At 38.4% G+C, this 23,881-nt stretch overlaps 1 protein-coding gene across 5 annotated transcripts in view; it reads left to right on the forward strand.

Moving 5' to 3' along the window:
- The window catches only part of SYT1 (synaptotagmin 1), a 724,221-nt gene that overhangs the window by 576,723 nt on the left and 123,617 nt on the right, over nt 1-23,881 (forward strand). For all 5 annotated transcript variants that reach the window (XM_078146393.1, XM_078146407.1, XM_020993508.2 and 2 more), the window contains one exon: nt 19,653-19,770. In XM_078146393.1, the coding sequence (XP_078002519.1) occupies nt 19,653-19,770 (118 nt within the window). The remainder of the gene's footprint in view (nt 1-19,652; nt 19,771-23,881) is intronic.

A 23,881-nucleotide genomic window follows, 5' to 3' on the forward strand; every position in this document is an offset into this window, starting at 1 on the left:
CTGGTTCCCTTCTAATTTTAACTACATTGGCTTTGTTTTGGCAAAAATTCTTTTTAAATTTTATATAATCAAAATGGTCCATTTTATTTTCTTTAATCTTCTCTACACTTTGTGTAGAGATGACCTTTTTTTTTTTAGCCAGAGATGAGATAAGTAATTTCTTCCTTACTCCTATAATTTATTTATGATGTTACCATTTATGTCTAAGTCACATAACCATTTGGAGCTTATCTTGGTATACAGCATAGTATTTTGACCTATATTTCATTTCTGCCAGACTGATTTCCTAGCAGTTTTTGTCATATAGTGAGCCCTTACCCAATCATTGCTATTTCTGACTTTTATATGCTTTTCCATTTCTGTTGTCTTGGAGAGTCTCAGTTTATATAAAAAAAAATTCTTTCTCTTCCTTACATTTCTTTTTCTTCCTAACAAGATGACCTAAGTTTTTTCTTGACAAGTATAGCTTGTTCGCTTTTTTGTCTCCATAACCTTGGCCAACTGGCTCCCAAACTCATTCTCTTCCTGCCTTACTCTGTACTTTTCTATTCATTTTAACTCACAATCTGTTACATATGACATTCTATACAACATCTGTGCTTAGTTCTTGTTCTATTCCCTGCAGCCTCACAAAGATCTTTACAAGGCTCTTCAAGTACAGCAATTTCCATTTTATAAGTATAGATCCCCCTTAACGAGTCTTTGTATAAAATATTTTCCCGGGTTTCCTTTTTACATCCTCTATCTTTATCTCTCATTCTTCCACTTTCACCCATATCCTTTCCATAGGTTGCCCTTTTATTTTTTCAAAAATGTTTTCAACAGAGAGCTTTCTTTCTTTTTAGAAGAAACACAAATGCCCTGAGGTTCTGGGATGCAGGAATTCACATGGAAGTAAAGGAAATCACTTGTAGCAGGCCAAAAATGCCCACCACAAAAGCAGACAGTGGAGCCGGCTGCCCTTGTGAAGAACAAGGGCTCAGGTACATAGTGGAATAGGGATTCTGCACTTTGTTGTATCATGGACCCTGTTGGCAGTCTCGCGAAGCCTTATAATACTGTGTTCTGTTGCCAACATTCGTAATTGAAGGAAATGCTAAATTTCACTCAGACATTAGTGAAGATAAAGATGTACTTTTTGTTTGTCATCCAGTTTACCTACCCCCAGGTTAAGAACCCCACAGGCCTAAGGAGAATTATTGTGTAGGCAGCCCAGCCAGAAGGAAAGACTCGTCAGATGCTCTCCCCCTTCAGAGATACTTAGCCTTGATTGTATTATCTATTGTCATAGATTGTTCTAAAGCATTGTAGTGAACTGGTTGACCACTTTATCAGCTGTGATGCAGAGTAAGGGCTCTGTTTAATATCACAGTCAAGATACTCATATAGGACTTTGTCAACCAGATAATCCCCTCCCTTCAATGTCTGAGATCCTTTCTTCAAAAGGCCTTTGTGGGAGTTTGTTGGAGTCAACCGTTTGGGATTAGTACAATCAATATGGTCCTCTTTGAGAATGAAGGATGAACAAAAAACAACAACAATCAATCAATTAACAGGTATTTATTAAATATCTACTGTGTATCAAGAGTCAGGAATCTATTTCTTCATATTCTTATCTGGCTTCTTCTTACCTACTACTCCACTGGGTAAAAAGGGGGGTAAACTTTTCCATTTAAAGTCATATCCTTGAGTTTTTCCCTTCTTTCTTCTTTCTTCTCCTTTCCCCTCCTTTCACTTTCCCTTTCCTGTACAACTCTCTGTTCCCTTTCCTTCCCTTCCCTTCTCTCCTCTCATGATTCTCTCCCTTGCCATCCCTCCCTTTCCTTCCCTTCTCTTTTCTCGTCTCATGCTTCTCTCCCTTGCCATCCCTCCCTTTCCTTCCCTTCTCTCCTCCCCCTTTTGTCTCCATCCCTCCCTTCCCCCCCCTCTTTTTCTCTCTTTCTTTTCTGACAATACCCCTTTCTTTTATCACATCTATTACAATCCAATAAACAAAGACAGCTTTGCTCTAACTGAGCAATGTGAAGGAATTTCAAGATACCGGCAATACAACTGAATTGCATCAGTAAAGTATCTTGTTGTTTACTAAGCTTAGTGGAAGTTTAACTCACTCAATCATAGAACTACTGCTTTCAGTGACAGTTCAAGTTTAAAAGTGTGGAACATTTCCTTCTAGGCAACATCTGTCATAGTCTTCCATTAGCGCTCAATGTTCTTTCCAACTGAGCCTCACTAGTTTCTGATTGAAGCCACAGTTGTCATTATCTCCCTCACCAACCGAGCAGATGTCCCAGGCTGTGATCCTAGGACATCCAATCTTTCTACTATGTCCTCTCTTTAAGCTATAACCTAGCCTTCTCTTTCCAGTCATTTCCTACCTGTGACTTCTTAAGCTGCCATCATGATATTTGTTGTGCTTTTCTCCCTGTTATCCTTCCCATTCTTTTCTTTGATGTGTTTTCAACTACTGTACCCTAGCTCTCCCCCAGCCCCTGCAGTACCCTCTACTACCTAAGGTTTGATTTAATATAATGTGATGTAACATAATATAAACATATATTATAACATAGCTTAATGTAACATAATATAAATTATATTATTATAATTTAATATAACATATAACATAAATCACAATATAACATAATATTACATAACGTAATATAAAAACATTTATTAAGCACATCACTTACCTCTGATGTTTCATTCCTTCTCCCTTAACCTGAACATTTTGCACATCTTCATTTTCATAACCGTTCTCAGAACTTGGTAGAATAAGATCCCAAGATTTAGAGCTTAAAGGAACCTTAGAGATCATCTTAGTGAAGGCCATCTGCCCAATTGCACAGATGAGGAAACTGAGGCTCTAAAAAGGGAATGACTTTTCCAATGTCACACATACCTGTTAAGTAGCAAAGCCAAGAATCAAACCCAAGTTTGCTGACTCCAAAGTTAGTGTTCTTTCCATTTATAGAAAATACTACATAGTAACGCCAACAAATCTGCCCCCTTTCAAGTATATCTCCCCAAAATTTCTAGTTGCCTTTTGAGGGCCAAAAATTATTTAAATTTTCAAAATAAAGAATGCAGAAAGAAAATGAAACTGACCTTAGAGACATAATCTAACATTATAAGTTCCATTTAGAGCTGGAAGGGGCAAGGATTCCAATATTGACTCTTGCTGCCTCTGTGACCACATGAAGGTCATTTAACCTCTGTTATAAATATAAATTAAGGGAGCCAATCAAAATGATCTCTAAAATCCCTTCCAGCTCAACATCATGGTCCTATGACATTAGGGGCCATTTTTCCCAAATTAATCATTTTACAATTGAGGAAACTGCAGCTCAAAGAGGAACACAGTCATTCTTAAAATAAATAGTGAAGAAGAGGTACATGGAAAATGAAATTAGGAAATGGAGGGGAAATGAGCCTGGCCCTAGTCCTAACAACATAATAATGATTAAAAACTATTTCTAAACCACTTTCAGATTTCCAAATTGCTCTTGTTACAATAACCCTCTTCAGCTAGGTAGAGTAACTAGGTGCAGTGAGTAGAGCGCCAGGTATGGAGTCAGGAAGACTTGAATTCAAATCTGACCTCAAATACTTACTGGTTGTGTGACCCTAAGCAAGTCGCTTACTTTCTGCCTCAGTTTCCTCATTTGTAAAATGGGGATGATAATAATAGAACTTAACTCCCAGAATTGTTATTAGGATATGAAATTACATTTGTAAAGCATTTTGTGAACCATAAAGAGCTACAGAAAGGTTTTGTTATTTCTTGTTGTTCAGTCATTTCAGTCACGTCCAACTCTTGGTGACCCCATTTGGAGTTTTCTTGGCAGAGATACAAGAGCAGTTTGCCATTTCCTTCTCCAGCTCATTTTACAGATAAAGAAACTGAAGCAAACCGGGTTAAGTGACTTGTCCAGGATCACACAACTAGTGTCTGAGGCCAGATTTGAACTCAGGTCTTCCTGACTCCAAACTCTGCACTCTATCCACTATGCCACTTTGATAACCTATAGAAAGGTTAGCTACTGTTATTCTTAGTGCAAATCCCATTAGCCCCATTCTATAATGATACAAAAAGGTAAAGTGACTTGTCTGTGTTCACACAGCTTCTAAATTTTCAGAGACATGATTAGAAACCAGTACTCCTGATTGTAGGTCCTGTGTTCTAGGTTCACTATGCTATATTAAAATTTTCCTTTTCAGTCTTCTTTTCTCCCCACTTTTTGACAGCTTCTCTCCAAGCTTTTCTTCATGGTGGTTTCAGACCAGGGTGACCCCTGTTCTCTGCAATACTCTCTGCTCCTGGCTTTTGCTTCAACCTTCTTCCCCTTATAGCAAAACAAACCTGTTATGCGCCAGTCTCTCTCAGCCACCTTCAATATTAAAAAGTAGGCTGCCAAAATGGTATTGTCTAGCATGTTTGATTGATAACTGCTTAATGGGCTCTCCCTTTAGAAATCACAGGATTATAAATTCAGACCTGGAAGGAATCTCTAAGGTCATCTAGTTCAACAACTTCATTTTACAGATGGAGAAAGCGAGGTCATGGAGACTTAGTGATGTGGCCAAGATCACGCAGGGAGTAGTCATCTAGAACACATACCCTGGAGAGAGAAAATATTTAATCGAAAGGAATGGAGCTTTGGTGATAGAATTTCATTTCCCTGCTCATGGGTGAAATTAGAGTAGAGGGCTTTTTCAGAACCACCTTCCAACCATACTATACATACTTCACCTAGAATCAGAGTGATGGCACAGTTGATAAGTATTTAAGTGCCTACTGTGTGCCGGGCATGATACTAAGTGTTAAGGATACGAAAAAAGCTAAAATCATAGTCCCTCCCCCAACCAGCATCCATTCTAATATGAAAAGATCCTTATATTTGGAGTCAGAACGTCCAGGTTCAAATCCTTCTTTTAACACTTATTACTTGTGTGACTTTGGATGAATCCCAGGGTCTGAGTTTCCTCAACTGTAAAATGAGATGAATAGCATTATCTAATGTCGACGTTCTCTTCCAGGTGTAGTTCTGTGATCCATTGACCAGGGAGCACTCGTGAATGAGCTACACAAATTCAATCTATGCAAAAGTGAGAAGTACCTACACTTTAAGAATTTTTTGCTTTTCCGTTCTTATTAGCCTTACATCAAATACATTAGCAATACCTGCTTTTATGTATTTTTATAATGCAACAAAAGATGAGAAGAAGATGTTTTAAAATGATCAAATTACAATATATAATAAAGGTGCCAATAGGGAAAAATTCCCCAAAGTCTAGCTCATAAAACTTGAAATGCATCTTCTCATCAATATCATCCATTTTACTTTCATGTACCAGGGATTTGGTTTTAGGCTCACACTTCAAATGTTTATTGAATTCAATTCAACTCAGGTTTATTGGATTTCATGCTATCTTCATAAAATAAGTTGTTCTATTATACGAAGTGAAGCCCCATTTGCCTGAGAGTTGTATCTTACACATATGCATGAAAGAGCATTTTTATCACTGTTCAACCCAGGATCCATATTTTTTAAGATTTGAGAATATTTCAAAGTAACTGAAATGTTTTACCATGCTCATCTAGACTAATAGGTATAAATGCAAATAGAGCTGATAGGTCAGGGAAATAAAATTGTGTAAGTGGGTATCAAGTGGTCTTGAAATATGCCTTTGCAAAAAATGGCCTGTTTAACAGACTAGGTTGCTATTTGCTAAAGTAAACACATAAACATCATTTTCAAAAAATTTACCAATAGAGAAAATTTCCATTTTAATCAAAAGGTTATTGGGTCAGCTAAGTGATATAGTACATAGAATGCTGGGCCTGGAGTGAGGAAGACCTGAGTTCAAATCTAGCCTCAAACACTGTTTGACCCTGGGAAAGTCACCTAACCTCTGTTTGCCTCAGTTTCCTCATCTGTAAAATGGGGATAATAACAGCACCTACTTCCTAGAGTTGTAGTAAGGATCAAAGGAGATGATAATTATAAAGCACTTAGCTCAGTGCCTGAAACATAGTAGGTACTTAATAAATGTTAGCTATCATGATCATTGTCATCATCATCACTATTATTATTCCTTAGAATGTTCTGAATATTAAGATGACTTTAATATTCACACAACTGTTTAATTTGTGTCTCTAGTACTTAAAGTTCCTCTCAGATCCCAGCCTACATTTTATGTACCCTAAACCTGGAGAGAATTCCACTGAGAATCTCATTATTAATTTCTTTTATTAAAATAAGTTGAATCCATCAGAAAAGTTCAAATTCAAAAGTCACTTGCAAAGCCCTTTCTTCCTAGATTTAATTATAAAAATCCTTCTAATACATATTTGAATTCAATCTACTTTTTAAAGGTCATTGAAGTGACCTGTTCTCGGTATACACAGAGAAGATCACTAGTTGATGTCCATCACAGAATGGTCATTTTATAGGATCACAGATTCAGATCTGGAAGGGACTGTAGAGATCATATATTCTAAACCTTTAATTTGGCCAGTGTGGAAACTGAGGTCCAAAAAGATAAAGTGATTTATCCAAACTAACAAAGGTAGTAGCAAAGCCTGAATTTAAATCCAGGTCCTCTGACTCTAATTCTGGAACTTTCTTCATCATACTCGGATGCTTTCTGAAATAGTTCATTTTATTAGTCCATTTGGTCTGGCCCACGTCCCAATTTCTGTGCTGCTTTTCAAAGGAGAAAAAAAGCAGTGTTATTAAGTCATTAATTCATTTCACATCATTCAGTTGTTACTTTAAAAAAAAACTTTGGAATTATTAAGCTGCTTAGAACAAAAGACATTTTTGATTGACAATTCTTCACTCTAAAGGACCAGATTAATGTCTCTGAATCTCAGTGGGAACTCTCTAGCACTAAGTGGCAACCTCTATGTAGCCATCAAAGTAATTTATTAAAATAAATTATACATAAAGCTGAGAGACATCTCTAATAGCAATAAGGCCACCTCCATGAGATAATCACACCAGCAGAAGCATGCATCCGTAACACGTAACCCCATAGAACCTTGAAATTATAACAACCACACCTTCAAAAATGCCTTTCTGTTATTAGTTTCCCAGAAGTCCTGACACCATATGGCAGTTGTGGTAAATACATAATAAAGACTTAGCAGATACTTAATGGTTGGTTGGCTGAATGGGAAACTTCTCCGGTGGGCTTACTGTGCTAAGTGCTGGAGATGCACAGAAAAGCAAAAACTATGTCCCTGCATTCAAGGAGCTCATAATGTGATGTGATACAAAAGAAATATGAAACACGGTCATAGGACCATAGATTTAGAGCTACAAGGAACACCCTTTTTTTGAGAACACCCAGTTCAATCCCATCGTTTCACATACGACAAAACTGAACCCCAGAAAAGTTTAGTATTTGTCCAAGGTCACACAAGTATAAAGTCATGGGCCAGTATTTGAACCCAGTTCCTTCTACTCCAAATCCAGTGCATTATCTGCTACCCTCCCCTCAGTGAGTTTAGCTGGAAAGAGAAAAATGAATACCCATGAAACAAGAGAATAATGGGGGAGAGGAATTAGTTGTCTACTTGATGTTAATTATGGCACAGTAATAGGAAAAGGTCATGTCTTTTCACTTAATTTTTTAGGGGGGGAAGAAAGAAGACAGGCACTTCCAGTTGGAGGGTGGTAAGCAGGTGCTAGAAGCCTCCACGTTTATCCTCTGCAATATTGTTACTGTTGAGGAAGAAGAGATTAAGGGTAATCACCCAGCCCTAGCTTCAAAAAGGGAATAGGTCTTCAAAAATGGGGTAACAGTGGACCATTGGACTGGTTTAAGGAGGCAGATTTCTATAGCCAACAAAGTTGTACCTATGTGATTCAAAATTGGCCTGTCACTTAAAATAGGTCATTGTTCTCAATGATCCTGAGAACCACCATAGGGTTTGAGAGGGAGATGGTATGGTTTTGTTTCTAATGTGGAAAGGGATCTGAAGGTCTCTTGGAAGAGGGAAGCTAATTTTACTTGACCTACCAAGATGAGATATGGTGAGAGGGACACAGGGATGTGGACAGCCTTTTTGCCCTTCTGTCTGATGAATAAAGCAACAAGGTGCCATTCTCTCTTCTGGAGAGCTTTTTCTGTCTCTCTTCCCAAGCACCTGAATGAGCCGTTCTCTCTGGCTCCATGACAAAAGGCCAGAGCTCTCTTTTGTGAAGTGCTGGTTTCTTTTCTGATGGTCAGAGCAGCAGCGAGCGCCTGAAGAGATCATCTAATTCCTTGCATTTTTTTATTCCAGAAATCTATGTGCATCTTTAAGGTTATCATTAAGAATTCTCTCTTCACTTTCCAGAAGGCATTTCTATAAATTCACACTTGTCCTCAGCTAGGAATTTCCCTGAAAGTACGTGCAAGTTATATTTTATAAAGCTCCACTAGCCCAGCATCTTTTAAACCATTTATCAAAAGAGCCCTAAATTGGGTCACGTCTCTTCAATCCATTCTCCCCTCAGCTGCCAAATCAATCTTCCTCAAACACTGACCTAACCATGTTACTCCTCTGTTCAAAAATCTGCGGTGATTCCCTCTTGCCACTTGGACAAAGTTCAAAATCCTTTACCTGGCATTTAAAGCTCTCTACTTATGGTCCCCACCTATCTTTCCAGTCTTATTTCATATTGTTTCCCTTCAGCCACTGAATTCCAGCCAAACTTTTAGCTGTGTCTATACAGAGCAAGCCATAATATATCTGGAATGCACTCTCTCCTTTTCATTCATTCAGTCGTTTTTCAGTCATGCCCTATTCTTCCTATTTCTTTGTAAAGATACTGAAATAGTTTGCCATTTCCTTCTCCAGCTCATTTTACAGATGAGGAAACTGAGGCAAATAGGATTTAAGCAGCTTGCCCAGGGTCACACAGCTATTAAGTGTCTGAGCCCAGATTTGAACTCACAAAGATGAGTTTTCCTGTTTTGGGGCCCAGCACTGTGCCATCTATCAACCACAACAAAAACATAAGATTTATCTCAGTTGTTAGCATACTCATGAATAACTTTGTATAAACTTTCGAGCTACTGGTCTGTGCATAAGTTATACCTCCCCCAACCCCCACCTCCTCCATTAAATTAGAAGTTTCTTGAGGGCATTCCATTTTTGTCTTTTTCTCCTCAGTACCTAGCATAGTGCTTTTCATGTATTTAGTAAATATTTGTTCAATTGAAAATTACTGGCCAGGAAAGGGAGTCAGTCACACTTCCCTGAAACGTAACAGAGGCATAGCAGGGGGAGGTAGAATGATACAATGGCCAAAGTTGTTGACTTGGAGTCCAAAGACCTAGATTGGGGCCCCAGCTCTGCCTGTACACCTTGGGCAAGTCACTTAATCTCTTTTGGCCTCAGGATTCTCAACTACAAAATGAGTGGGCTATATCGAATTACCTTTAATGTCCTTATAAGTTCTAAATCCACAATCCTTGGAGCAAAGAATGGGAATGACAGTAAGAAGAATGGCCTTTCTTAAAGCAGAGAAGGGAATAGATTGAATCCATAGACTGGGTTCAGATTGACAATTCACAAGTGACTTTTTTAAATCTATTTAATGACCAAAAAAGTGCAAATGATAAATATTAGAGGGACTAGGGGAACACAAGCACACTAATGAACTACGTAGCTGTGGATCAATCTCATTTTAGATGATTTGGAGCTACACTAATTAAAAGATCACTAGATTGTACAGACTTTTTGACCTAGTGATACCACCAATAATCATATACCCAGTCAATGTTGAAAATAGATGGAAAGGTCACTCATAATTGTGTGTGTGTGTGTAAACACATATATACACACATACACATATATGTGCATATGTATAAAATATACATATATGTCACAATATTTTCAGCAATACTTGTAAAGAATAGTAGCAAGTATAACAAAGTAGAGTAGCAAGGAACCATAAGAAAAATGGATGCCCATCAGTTGAGAAATGCCTGAATAAACTGTGGTATATGGACAGCTGGTAGGGACAGAGACTACACCTAGGTGGTGCAGTGGATAGAGCATTGGGCTTTGAATCGGGAAAACTCATCTTGAATTCAAATCCAGCCTCAGACACTTACTAATTGTGTGACCCTGGGCAAGCCACTTCACCCTTTTTGCCTCAGTTACCTCATCTGTAAGATGAGAAGGAAATGGCAAATCACTGCAGTATATTTGCCAAGAAAACCCCAAATGGGGTCACAAAGAATCGAACGCGACTGAACTTGAATTTGTGAGAATTTCTAGTTTGAAGGAACTCCCTCCTCCAGTGCAGATTGGTAACTTTTCTACAGCTAGGAAAGCTGCGTAGAGCATTGAGAGATTAAACGACTTGCCTGGAGTGAAGCAGCTCCCATGTGTTGGGGAAAGGACTTCATGGCTCTGAGACAAACCTCTAGTCAATACGCCATGCTGCCTGTGGTATGCAACTATAATGTAGAATGGTAACAATGAAAGAAATGGTTAAGTATGAACAATTCAGAGCAATCTTGTGTGTATTGATGCAGAGTGAGCAGAACCAGGAAAACAGTGCATACCATGACTACATTAATGCAAAGACCTAAAATATAATCAAGAGGTGCAAGATTGAATGTTACAGGACCCACCTTTGAATCCCAGCTCTGCTACATATAACTTGAATAACCCTGGGCATGTCAAAACCTCTCACTATTTCAGTTTGCTCAGTTTTTAAAAAGCTGCTTTAGAACAGACTTTAATGGGCATTTGGTAGCATACCTTCAGAAAGATTAAATCCTCTGAGTATGTTATATTTGCAGAATATATGGAGGCCTTGGCCTACCCTGTGAAATAAAGGGGATTATTTTGTGAGTTTTACTTGAGTCAAATGAGGCCTATCAAGGCTGCCCAAAGGACAACAGGCTTATGATCTTTACATGTATGTGAAAAGTGTGATTGGAAAGATCGAGTATGGCTAACAATTCTTTTCACATTGTGCAGACATAAAAAATTCCCTTGATTTTTTAATTGGTAGCCAGCCTGTCATTGTTTGCCTTTCTACTTCTTAAACTTGCAATTCATCCAAGGCCTTGTTAAAGAGCGAGAGAGAGACAGAAAGAGAGAGAGAGACAGAGAGAGAGAGAGAGAGAGACAGAGAGAGAGAGAGAAAGAGAGAGAGAGAGAGAGAGAGAGAGAGAGAGAGAGAGAGAAGAAAAGAAAGAAATTTCAGAAAGAAACTTTTTTTGTTTCTATTTTAACAAAAAAAATTGAAAAATTCTGGATTATGATTTCTTAGAATGATGAAGAAAATGTTTCAAATGAGGTTTATTAGCCTCTCAGTACTCTCAGGCAATTCTTTAATAGGTGCCAATCTGCAGTGGCAGAAGGGGTTCGTCACCAAGTCCTCTCTACAGAGATGAAATCGGGGGGCAGAGAGAGAGAGAAAGGATAAATAGTTATGGAGAGAGATGGCTGGATGGATAGATATGCAGAGAGGGGTAGATGGAAAGAAAAGGAAAGGAAAGGGAAAGGATATATAAATAGCATTTACTCCTCCAAAATGATTCCTACAAAAATTAACAATAGGTAGACATTTATGGTCAACTATCTGGAGTCATATCATTATAATTCCTGTATGCTAAGGATAAACAAGACAGTAAATCTTGAAATGAAAAACAAGTACGTTTCTGTCCCAAGGAGCAGAAGTATGCCTTCACTTAGAAGTAAGTACAAAGAAAAGTAAAGTAAGAAATTTTATTAAGAAACAGAGGGGAAAAAATGTCATCAGATGATTCATGCTGCTGCAAACTTCTTGGAGCCAAGACTAAAAGGAGAAAAATAAATGATTTCATCTTCTGCCACATTTGACTTGGTTATAAAACAAGCAGAACGCTCATGATTCAATATTGGAAAGGTGATTTCAGATGTTAGAGAATACAAAGCAGCCTCCAGTGCGTGTTCCAGGATCTTGGGCTGGGCAGCTGCCAAGCAGAGCCTCCCTGCAACATGCAACAAAGGTCTTGGAACAAAATAGCCTCTGACTCTTTTTGTTCTTAGGCTGTTTCAGATTCTTTCATTTTCTTCAGCATGAGAAAGAAACTGACATGGGTTTGAAAACACTCACAGAAAATCAAGGAAGGATAGAGAAAAGGGTAGAGATGCTTACTTCCATACGGGGAAATCTCAATTTTCAGAAGTCCGTATCAGTGACTAAAATGAGGAAAAATCAAAAGTGCTTGTTGTGATGGTGAGCAGGGGAAGACCTGAGGCTCAGGGTTCTTGGCTGCCTCTTCCAGTTTCAAGGCAATGGGGATCTCATTTTGTGTCAGCAGCCAGAAAAGCCATTGCAATCTTGGATTATGTTAAGAAAGGCAGAGCTTAAGGAGGGGCAAGTCTGGCTCTACTTGGTCCTTTTCTGACCACCTCAGGAATCATGTTCCATTCTGAGCACCCCATTTTAGGTCATCCAAAGCAGGGTGATCAGGATGATGAAGGATATCAAGTCAATCCATCTTAGGACCCATTGTTGAAATGGGGATTTGGGGCCTAGAGAAGATGGGGGATATAATGGCTATCTTCAAGCAATAGAAAGGTGATCAAATTGGTTGGTTTTTTTAAAACTATTTTCAATTCCAAATTCTCTCCATCTCTCTACCACTCCCCATACCCAGTACCCATTATACATTTACTTAGTATATACATGGGCATACTATGTATACCAATAGAAAAGAAAATTTTTTTGCTGTGGTTCAGTCATTTCAGTTCTGTCTGACTCTTATTAACCCCAATGGGGTCAATAGATATGGGAGTGATTTACCATTACCTCTTCCAGCTCATTTTACAGATGAGGAAACTGAGGCAAACAAGTGACTTGCCCAGGGTCACACAACTAGGAAGTATCTGAGGCTGTATTTGAACTCAGGAAGATGAGTCTTCCTGACTCCAGACCCGGCACTCTGTCCGTTGCTGTATCTAGCTGCCCCTTGCATTTCTTACACTGAGTTATCAAATACTCTGCCTAATTTCTTATTTAGCTTTAATCACTGAATGGGTGTTGCCTCAGTCAAACTTTAACCCATAAAAGACCTTAGCTTAAAAATGCCTAGGTCCCTCACTGCATCCTAGGCCATCTCCAGCCATCCTGTTCTGTATCTTAGCACTGGACCCAGATGGCTCCAGAGGAAAAAGTGAGGCTGGAGACTTTGCCCAGCCCTCCCTCACTTAAATCTAATTCACTTGCATGTCATGACCTCACCTTCCTGATGTCATGGTCTTCTTCGAGAACAAAGGACAAACAACAGCATCTGACTTTCTGATGTATTATGTTGTTTAGGGGATAGAATGTTGGGCTTGAAGTCAGTAGGCTGTAACCTCATTTTGATGCTTTCTCTGCATAAGCACCGCCTTATATAAATGGCAGTATTTGAAAAAATATTATTTTGTGTTTGTGTTGTTAGTTAGGCTTTTTAGCCATGTCTGACTATCCATGACCTGTCTGGGGTTTTCTAGGCAAAGATATTAGAGTAGTTTGCCATTTTCCTCTCCAGATCATTTTACAGATGATGAAAGTGAGGCAAACAGGGTTAACACAGGGTCACACAGCTAGCATCCGAGGCCAGATTTGACCTCAAGAAGATGAGTCTTCCTGATTCAAGCCCAGTGTTCTATCCACTGTACCACCTAGCTGCCCTGGAAATACATGTACCCATGATATATTATGCATGTGTGTGCAGAACATATTTCCACGTTATCTATGTTGCATGGAGTGGGAGAGGCATGAAAAAACAAAGTGAAAAAAATATACATTCAGAATTCATCAGTTCTCTCTCTGGAGGTTTTTCATCATGAGTCATTTGGAATTGGTGTGGGCCATGTTATTGATCAGAGTGAAGGCAATCATGTTGAAGAAGGATCAAATTGTTCGGCTTGGCCCCAAGGGCAGAAATGGGAGGAAGGAGTAGGAGTCACAAAAAGGCCAATTTAGACTTGATGTAAAAAGATACTATCAATATAGTGCTATCCAAAAGTGGACTAGAGTCCCTCAGGAGATGATGGATTTCACATCACTGAAGGTCTTCAAGTGAAAATTAGATGTCCAGGTGTCAGTTTATTGTAGGGGGCATTGATTTTAGTCATGGATTGAACTTGAGAGGCAACCAGTGGTTAGTTCAGGTCCTGCCTCTGACCCACACTGGTTTTGTGGCCTCGGGCAAGCCATTTAACATCTCACTGCCCCAGGTATCTAAGCTTGTCAGTTACAGAGAAGGTGTCAACCTGAATAGGTAGGAGTTTCCTTTCCTGGGGGCTCCCTATACCAATGAAATTACAAGTTTCTTTCCTATCCCTATCTCCTATAAGTCAAGCTGGCAGGACCACTTTTAAATGCTATATTTACATTACAAATGATTCTTTGAAAGTCTCTGTTTGCCACTTGACGTGTTGTTTGCACAGGTTCAAGGCACTGGAAAGGCTTTTTGGCAAGAGCTTTTTACAGACAAAGATCTTTTTTCTCAAATCCATCCCACTTGCCTATAACCATTGAGGCCTCTGTTGCCATCCTCCTTTTGTGAGAGATTTTCATTCCTAGCAACATAGGAGTATGCAATGGATTCATTCCTGAGACTAAGTTTTAGCCTCACCCTTCACATTCCATCTTATATTATCTCCAGACACATAAATATGGATGAATGGATGGATGAGTGTATGGATGGATGGATGGATGGATAAATGAATAGCATTTATTAAGTACTTCTATGTATAAAACACTCAAATAAACTCTGAGGGCACAAATAGAAAAAAAAACAGAGAGTCTATGATCTTGAGAAGCTCACATTCTGATAGGGAGAGATAGCATATATAAGCAGTTTCAGCTGTAAATTAGATAGAAAGGCCCAGTGGTCCTCAGGGCAGCAAAACGTCTTCTCTAATGTCCTTTCCAATGGAAAAACTATATCTGTTTCTGAAACTGGCATGTAAGTGAAAAGGCCAAAGATCCCCTTTTATGCCTTTTCTCCTCAAGAAGCATTTATTAAATGCTACCAACAAAGGGGGAAAAAAACAGTACCTGTCCCAGGCTCTTCAGAAATCACAAGGGGATGGCCCCTAAGTTAGTCTTCTGAAACCATGACTGGAGCTAAAGGTTTCTACAGAGGTAGAGAAAATGCCAGAAAACAGCCCTTTAAGGAGCCTTCTAGAAAGATGAGCTCCATTATTTTTCCTTTGTTTAAAACAGTTGTGGTCCTCCAAATTACTGCAGAATTAGATTATGGACCATAAGGAGAGCTGTCATCTGAGAGAACAGTTGTGCCTGAAATGCCTAATTGAAGTGGTTAGTGTAACCTGATTCCACTGGGCTGAAGCAGCTCCAGGAGATCCCCAGAGGGGCTATTGTGGAGAGGAGATAAAAGACAGCCAAGATAACCCTCCTCCTAACAAGCATTTTTGAACAGCAATTTTGTTCATTTACATTTCTCTTGTCTCTGAAAGTTCAGATGTATTTGTCTGTGCTTTGTATTAATTTTCTGTTATATTGATTATAAGGCTATATTTTTGGAGACGGAAGAAAATAATTTATTCCACAAAGAGTAAGTAGACACTTGAGGCAAAATTTAGCAAATTGTACTCAGTATTCCATCCTTCTTCTGCAAAGGAGTATAGACCTGGATAGATCCAAAATGGGACATTTATCCAAAATTCATTTCCAGTTCCTCTGGGCCTCAGTTTCTTCATCTGTAAAATGAGAGGGTTGGGCTAGATGATCTCTAAGGAACACTTCCAACTCAAAGTCCATAGGAGATTTCCATCAGAATGTAACCTTCTTAAGGCTGGGCAACTATCTTCAAGACTTAGAGAGATGGAAAAGGGAGTGTAGAGGAGGCTTAAAATAGGGCTTTTGGCCAGGAAATATCTAGAATTCTAGAAATATAGATTTCAAGATAGGACCTTTGAAGTCATCTAGTAGAACTCCTTTATTTTACAGTTTGAAGAAACTGAGGCCAAGAGAGGTAACATGACTTTCCCAAAGGTCACAAGGCTTAATTGGCAGAGCTAGGATTTGAACTCAGTTCCTCTGAGTGTACAAGAAAACAGATGTTTTTCATTTTAAAAATAATTAAATTAAAATTTAAAAATACATAGTATCATAGGATCTGTAGTTCCCTTGCTTCTCTCCTGGCCTCTTTTCTCCTGTCTCCTCCAAGATTTATTTCTCTCATTCTCCAACCCTATCTCTCCCTCCTCTCTGCTACTTTCTCCACTGAAACTTATTGATCTTGCATCTCTTTACCAGAGAGAACAAGATATCAATTACGATAAGATGAGAAACCGACCTATGCTAATTACAGAGGCTATAAGACTTCCCCAAGCTCCAAAGTGAAATATATATATCTGTTTTATAGGATTGAAAAAATTACCCAGCTTTCCATCTTGATCCAATGCTTTTCACCCCATGCTAGGGCTAAGCTTTGCATCTAAGACTGATGCAAAGCCTTATGGAACACTTACTTTCTAAGTTCTCTTTCCTGAGCTCAGACCAGTTTTATTAATAGGGAAACCCATTAAACATTTTTTTTTAAGAGCAGGGAAAAATCGGACCTCTTATAGGCTTTTTTGTGCTGTAAAAAGCTGTGGCAAAAATGTCAGCAAAGGAGTCAATTAGAAGGAAAAGGTCATGTCACCAAAAAAATATATTTCTCACCTGTGGTTAGCTAGCAATTCAAATAATCTCCCCTCAGATAACTGAGATTTGATTATAACACTAGTTTCTTGCTGACTTGAAAGAAGTAACATGTTTCTTCATATGGGGAACTGTCATCCAGATATTATAGTAAAACCTAGGAAAATCAGGATGACTGACATTGCACATTGATGCATGGACATGTGCATCAGAAAGCCATTGTTGAGAACAAATGTACCCATAGGAAACTGAGGAAGCCAGTGCTAGACTTAAAATCTATCTTTCCAAGTCTCATATGGCAATGCAGGATGATTAAATCAATCCTTTTATCCAAATGATGAGCAAGAATATGCACCTAGAAACAGCTGGAATGACTTGTGGTTAACTACTAGTGCAGTCCTGGATTCCAGTGAAGTCTACCACTCTTCTTCCCTCTCTACCCCTTGAGGCTGCTTTGATATGATATGATATGATATGATATTCAAAATCGGCTGGGGTTTGTTCAACATACATTGGAGCTCCCTTTGTTCATCCCCATATAAACCCACAGCACCCTAACATCTGTGGGCCATCCAGAACCAGTTGATTGTACTGAACTAGTTGTCTTGGAATTCAGCTATGCTTGAAATCCCCATATCTAATTATCATGTTACATTGTATCCCTCCCTCCTTTGGAACAGGAATTCATATTTATAGAAAATTATTAAGATGCCAACACCAGTTTACCACCTCCCTAGTGACCTATCTCGAGGAGCAAGAGTACAAACCAAATACAGAAGAAGGAGGGCATTTTTTAAAGTTTCTATTAGCATCTTTTATCACCTCCATTTCCATATATATCCCTCCTATACCCAGAGAGCTATTCTTTGTAAGAAATAATATAAAAGAAAGAGGGAGGGGGAAAAAGTTCAGCAAAACTAATCACGCATCAACCTGTATTGACAGTATATTAACCAATCAACAAGTAATTATTAAACACTCACTACAAGTCAGGCACTGTGCTAGACAAAGGAAATACAAAGATAAAAATAAAAGTTTCTGCCCTCAAGAAGCTTACATTCTAAAATGGGTAGTGTGGGGTTTCACTCAATAATAAAAGTGTAGTATACCGTTAACACCATTCGCTGTTCTCATGTGGCTGAATGAAAATCCTATCTGTGTTGAACCACAGGGTACTACACAAAAGGCAATTGTAGAAACTTGGGCTTTTATACCAATTAGGCTGAAGCAAGAAATGGCAGGTTTCCTTGCTCCAAAAAGTTTTTTTAATATATGTATAATTATTTTAACCTCAAAATCAGCTCTTCAAAAATGCCTACGTACCATCAGACTTAAAACTGGGTGGGAGGGGGGTGGAGGGAACCTTAGAGTTCACAGTGTCAAGGTCATTTCAAAATATCCTTTTTGGATATTTTGGAAAATAAGGCTGGATAAGTGAATTAATTTATTTGGGATAGTGAGAAATTCTTTGTCTCACATTTTTATAGATTTTTTTTGAGATTCACCAGGAATGTTCACATTCATTTAAAAAAAAAAAGTTTAACAATGAAAATCAATAATGATATTTGGGGAGTGGGAATAGGGGATGAAAAGGACATTTGGAGCAAGAGTCCAAAATGATGGGAAAAAATTAAAACTGACTTCTTATCCAGAAACTTTCCCATATTTTTGCATTCAATCTATTTGAAAATAGAGCTCTCTTCATCCACAAATGCAATATTAAATGGTAATCATCTTTAAAGGGAGGGGAGAGGAGGGAAAAAAAGAAAAAAGAAATTTGCATGATAGCTTTATTATATATTTAAAAGGAATTGCAAGTTGTACATAATAGATTTGCAGTTTCATTTGTGATCATCTTTTTTATTACACTATTATGGAAATGCTTATTTTATACCATAAATTAAAAATAAAATAAATTCAAATAAATACAATCTAATGCATTCATTAAATGCATATTGGCCTTTTTCTATAAATTACAAGCCCAGAAGACAATGGAAAGAATGAATTATTGAGAGTGGAACCAAGTTCAAACTCCAGCTCTCCCAATTCATCTGTGTGACATTAAGAAGGTCACTTCACTTTGAGGAACCCTGGTTTCCTCACCTATAAAAATCATTGGTGTGAACTATACATGGCCTCTGAAGCCCCTTTCAACCCTAAGAATATGATCCAGAATGGGTGAAGTCAAAGATGTGCTAGTAAATGTTTAACAACCAACTTGCGTGTGGGGAGGGTAGAATGTATGCACAGTGTACTGTTAAGTGTAATCTGCATTATTCACATTTCTCTCTGTCACTTTCTTAAGTCTAGACAATCAACAAAATAATAAATCAAGCCCTGATTAGTAGCATTTGCCAATTTCACGATGTAAATGCTCACACTGAAAATTTAAGAATTGTATGAGCTGTCTCTAGCACACCCCAACTAAAGTCCAAACCTTAGCAAGTTGATCCTATTATAAAATTAAAGGCCATCCATGTTGGACCTTTTGAGCTAGAAGAACTGCAAATTCATCCAAAGAATTCTGTGGTACTTTTCATTCCTTAAATGCCATCATGGTCTCATTTTTTACACTGTTGACTTCAACATTTGTGTTAATGATTTCTTCCATTATGGGACAGTGTAGAATCTTCCTCTGCTGAGGCAGATTGTAGCCAGTCTAGAACTTCCTGTGTTAGAGAATTATCTGACACTTTGAATGGTTTAAATCAGTTACTAATAAAGAAAAGGTCATGAATCCAGGAGTCTTCCTGATCCAAGTGTAGCCTTCATATCCACCATGTTAACAAATATTAGAAATAAAAAGTAATTGGACTAAAAATTATTTGAAATGTATTAAACTAATGGCATCAGATTTGGTTCCCTAAGATTTTATGGATTTTGTTTGACATGATTCTTGTTCTCAGGGTGCTTATAAATTGTATTTGTAAAACATGTTCCTGCTCATTTGTTTGTTTAAAAATAACAAATATGCTTTTGTTTTTACAGCAAGAGAAGTTGGGTGATATCTGTTTCTCCCTCCGCTATGTACCCACTGCTGGCAAGCTGACTGTCGTCATCCTCGAGGCAAAGAACCTGAAGAAGATGGATGTGGGCGGCTTATCGGGTGAGTGTACAATGGCTGTCTGTAGCAGAAATGTTGCCAATGACCCCAGTACACATGCTATTCAGTGCCCAGTCTGTATTACTATAAGCCATATATTTTTGTTCATCTTTTGGCAGGTTATATGTTGAGGTGTTTGGAAGTGAAGAGGGCAGGGAAGCAGAGGGTGTCATTCTCCCACTCATGCTGAATAAATTATTTTTTATTTAAGAAATGTTGGATAAGCGTATACCCATACATTGTTAAAACCACTGTCTCCTGAATGATTCAGGACTTAGAAGCGATGTGAACAAGGAAACCTCTGCTTGACAGTGGAGTGTCAAACTGATATATTTATTTATTGTTGCCTAAAGATAAATTCATGAAAGGAAAAGGAGGCTAACTGATTACATTTTCTTCTGCAACCCAATCCATTACTGCTAAGGCAAACAAAGCAAATTATTGCATAGCTGGGAGGTCTTTGCTCTACCATGGAAATATAATTTTCACAAGCAAACTCTCTCTACTACATCCCATGCCCCCCCCCATCCTTTCACATATGATTTAAGTTAGAGAAACAGCATGGTGTCGTGGCTAAAAGGCTAGCCGCTGGGGCAAGAAGATGTGGGTTCAAGTCCTGCCCCTTAGGGCTTACTGGCTATGCAACTATGGGTAAGTCACTAAACCACTCTTTTTGTTTAGTCATTTTTCAGTTGTGTCCAACTCTTAGTGACCCTTTTTGGGGTTTTCTTGGCAAAGGTAGTAGAATAGTTTGCTATTTTCTTCTTGAGCTCATTATACAGATGAGGAAACTGAGGCAAACAGGATTAAGTGACTTGCCCAAGGTCACACAGCTAGTAAATGTCTGATGCCTCATTTGAACTCAGGTTCTTCTGACTTCAGGCCCAGCACTCTATCCACTATACCACCTAGCTGCCTGAAACCACTTTTAGCCTCTTGCGATTCTCTTAGTTCATGTGTGTGTGTGTGTGTGTGTGTGTGTGTGTGCACGCGTGTGTGCACGTGTGCATGCGCACCTGTGCCTGGCCCACAGTAAATCCTTAATAAATGCTTTTTAATTGGCTACCCACCACGTTATAGAAGGATTGCCATCTGCATTCAGTGGAAAGGAATTCTACCATTGGCATATTGGTATAATTGATTAATTGTATTTCAGACTTTCCAGCCAATCACGAGGGCAAAGATAACTGATTTTTATGGTCCTTTGTGTCACACGTGCATAACATGGAACAGGCTTATGGTTACAGTTCATTGTGCATGGAGATGGTTTGGTCCTTTTTGTAAGCAAATTCAGGCTAACTGTAATAGGCAGACAACTTGAAGAGTACACATTCTAAGACCTAGCCACTGAGACATGCTGACACAGAGCTTCCATTTACTGGCCCATTAATTTACCAACTGGTGCGTTGCTTTCTCCCTTGAGCTCACATTACTCCCCAGTTATCTGCTAGGTACCTTTAAGGGCTACGCAAATTCCTTCAAGTTACCGCAACTTGTTTAGTGTCTGACTGCTTCAGCGTGCCCAAGAGTAATTTAGAAGCAGAGTATGCAGCTCTCCCTAAGAACATAAAGGAGCATTTAATGAAGCCAGATGTGAGAGGTGCAGAGATGTTTGTCTTCACAAGAGTAATTCATTCCCGGGGCACCATTTGGTATTCAGAAGTAGTATCTTTAAAATGCTTTTTGATCCCTTTCTGTTCCTCCCACTTCTCACCAGCTGTCAGGTCCTGCCAGTTATTTTGCTGCTGTTGTTATCATTGTTCAATCATTTCAGTCCTGTCCAGCTCTTCGTGACCCCATTTTGGGGCTTTCTTGGCAAAGATATTGGAGTGGTTTGTCATTCCTTCTCTAGTTAATTTTACAGATGAGGAAACCAAGGCAAACAGGCTTCACGACTGTATCCAGTCTGACCCTGTGTCCAAGGTCACATAGCTAGTGTCTGAGGCCAATATGAACTCGTGAAGATGAGTCTTCCTGATTCTAAGGCCAGTGCTCTATCCACTGCATCACCTAGTTGCCCTTATCTTTTGTTGTTGCTGTTGTAATATTTCTTAAATTCATCCTTTCCTTTCTATCCCTCAGTGTGATCCAAGCTTAGGACTTTGTCGTCTTTATGAGATGATACTAGTAACCACCTAATTAGTCTCCTGCTTTAAAACCCTCATTCTTCCAATGCATCTGTATAGCACCACCATTTTTATTTCTGGTTGGGTCTTTGATTTCTTTGGAGTAGGACACTCTTAGGTGAGGAAACTCCCTCTAACAATTTAGGTAGAAACCTTCTCTGCAATGTAGAGTTTAAGGATCTCAATGTATCTCAGTGGGTAGAGCATTGGGCCTGCAGTCAGAAACACTTGACCTCAAATCTAGCCTCAGACACTTACTAGCTGTGTGACTGTGGGCAATTCACTTGGTGTCTGCCTTGCTTTCCTCAACTGTAAAAGGAAGCTCACAATATAACCTCCTTCACAGGGTTATTGTGAGGATCAAATGAAATATTTGTAAGCCGTAAACTGGTTGGCACTGTCTGACATATAGAAAGCACCCATAAATGCTTGTGTTCTTCCTTCCTCTCATTCTGAGTGATTCTCATCAATGTTTTATAATCCCTTCATATATGATCCACCCAAAAAATAAGGGCCCTTCCTCTAATTCCCTCAATATTGTTTGAATATCAGGGCAGCACGTGAATGGGCCATCAATTTATCCCTTACTTTCACTCTATTGGTGGCCCATCTTCTTTTCTGGCCATAATCTCTCTGATGACATCCCTAAAGAAAATAAAATGAAATTTCCGACTCTTCTGGAAACAGGTGAGGAGAAGCAGTCATCAGATATATTAATGCAAGAAGTAAGAAAAGGAAATAAGTACTTACTCTGTGCCAAGCATTGTGCTAAATGCTTCACAAGTATTATTACATTTATGCCAAGGCTTTCCTGTCATTTTGTTAACTCAGACCTTCATGTTATTGATTTCTAAATGGATATAGAGTCTTCTTTCTCTATAGGTCCATGCTAATATAATTACAACATGCATACTCATTCTTCCATTGACGAGCTTCTCTGGGCTCCTCCCATCTATATTCATTTAACTCTTATTTTCCTATTGATTCTACTCTTTAAGCTGAGGTGACTGTATACATTTCATTGTTCCGAGACAGATTTCTTGTCCTTGTTTAACTTCGGAATTTCTAAACATGAATAACTACTCTCTTTCTTAAACATCACCCTTTTTTGAAAACTTGGGAATTTGGAGTTTTCTAATTGGATTCTATTTTGTCTCTATATTTTAGAATTAGAAGTCTAGCCATGTTTTCAACTGCAAATTAGATAAAAGACAGTTATTTCTAACTGTAAGAAAAGATCACATTATCTTACTTTGTAAATGGCTGGAGAGCTTTTACCACAATATTTTCCTTTCAACTTCAATTTACCACATTAAGTTCAATATTATCAAATAGAAAGCTAACATTTTAGGGTAGAGGCTCTGTCTTATCACAAGTTGCTGTATGCTAATAATCACATGAGGTTTTTTTGTACTGTTTATAACACAAACTTAGCTTTTAGTCCAAAAAAGCACTACCAGACAAGGTTTTGTTTTTCTTTTTTAATAGTATTTTTTCTAATTTCATGTAAAGAGAAATTTTAACATTATTGTTTTTAATTTTGAGTTCCAAATTTTCTCCATTCTTCCCTAAGATGGTATAAACAATTTACTGTTATATATTTGTTATCATGTAAAACACATTTCCATATTAGTCACGTTGTGGAAGAAAAAGCAGACCAAAAGGAAAAACATACATAAAAAAGTGAAAATAATAGGCTTCAATCTGCATTCAGATTCCACCAGTTCTATCTCTGGATGTAGTTAGCATTTTCCATCATAAGTCTTTTGGACTTATCTTGGATCACTGTATTGCTAAGAACAGCTAAGTCAATCATAGCTGATCATTGCACAGTATTGCCATTACTGTGTACAGTGTTCTCCTGTTCTGCTCGCTACACTTTGTATCAGTTCATGTAAGTCTTTCCAGGTTTTTCTGAAATCTGCCTGCTCATCATTTCTTATAGCAAAATAGTATTCCATTATATCCATTTACCATAACTTGTTTAG

Source organism: Phascolarctos cinereus, unplaced genomic scaffold (genome assembly GCF_003287225.1).
Source record: "Phascolarctos cinereus isolate Bilbo 61053 unplaced genomic scaffold, phaCin_HiC Scaffold_1;HRSCAF=81, whole genome shotgun sequence".
Lineage (NCBI taxonomy): Eukaryota > Metazoa > Chordata > Mammalia > Diprotodontia > Phascolarctidae > Phascolarctos > Phascolarctos cinereus.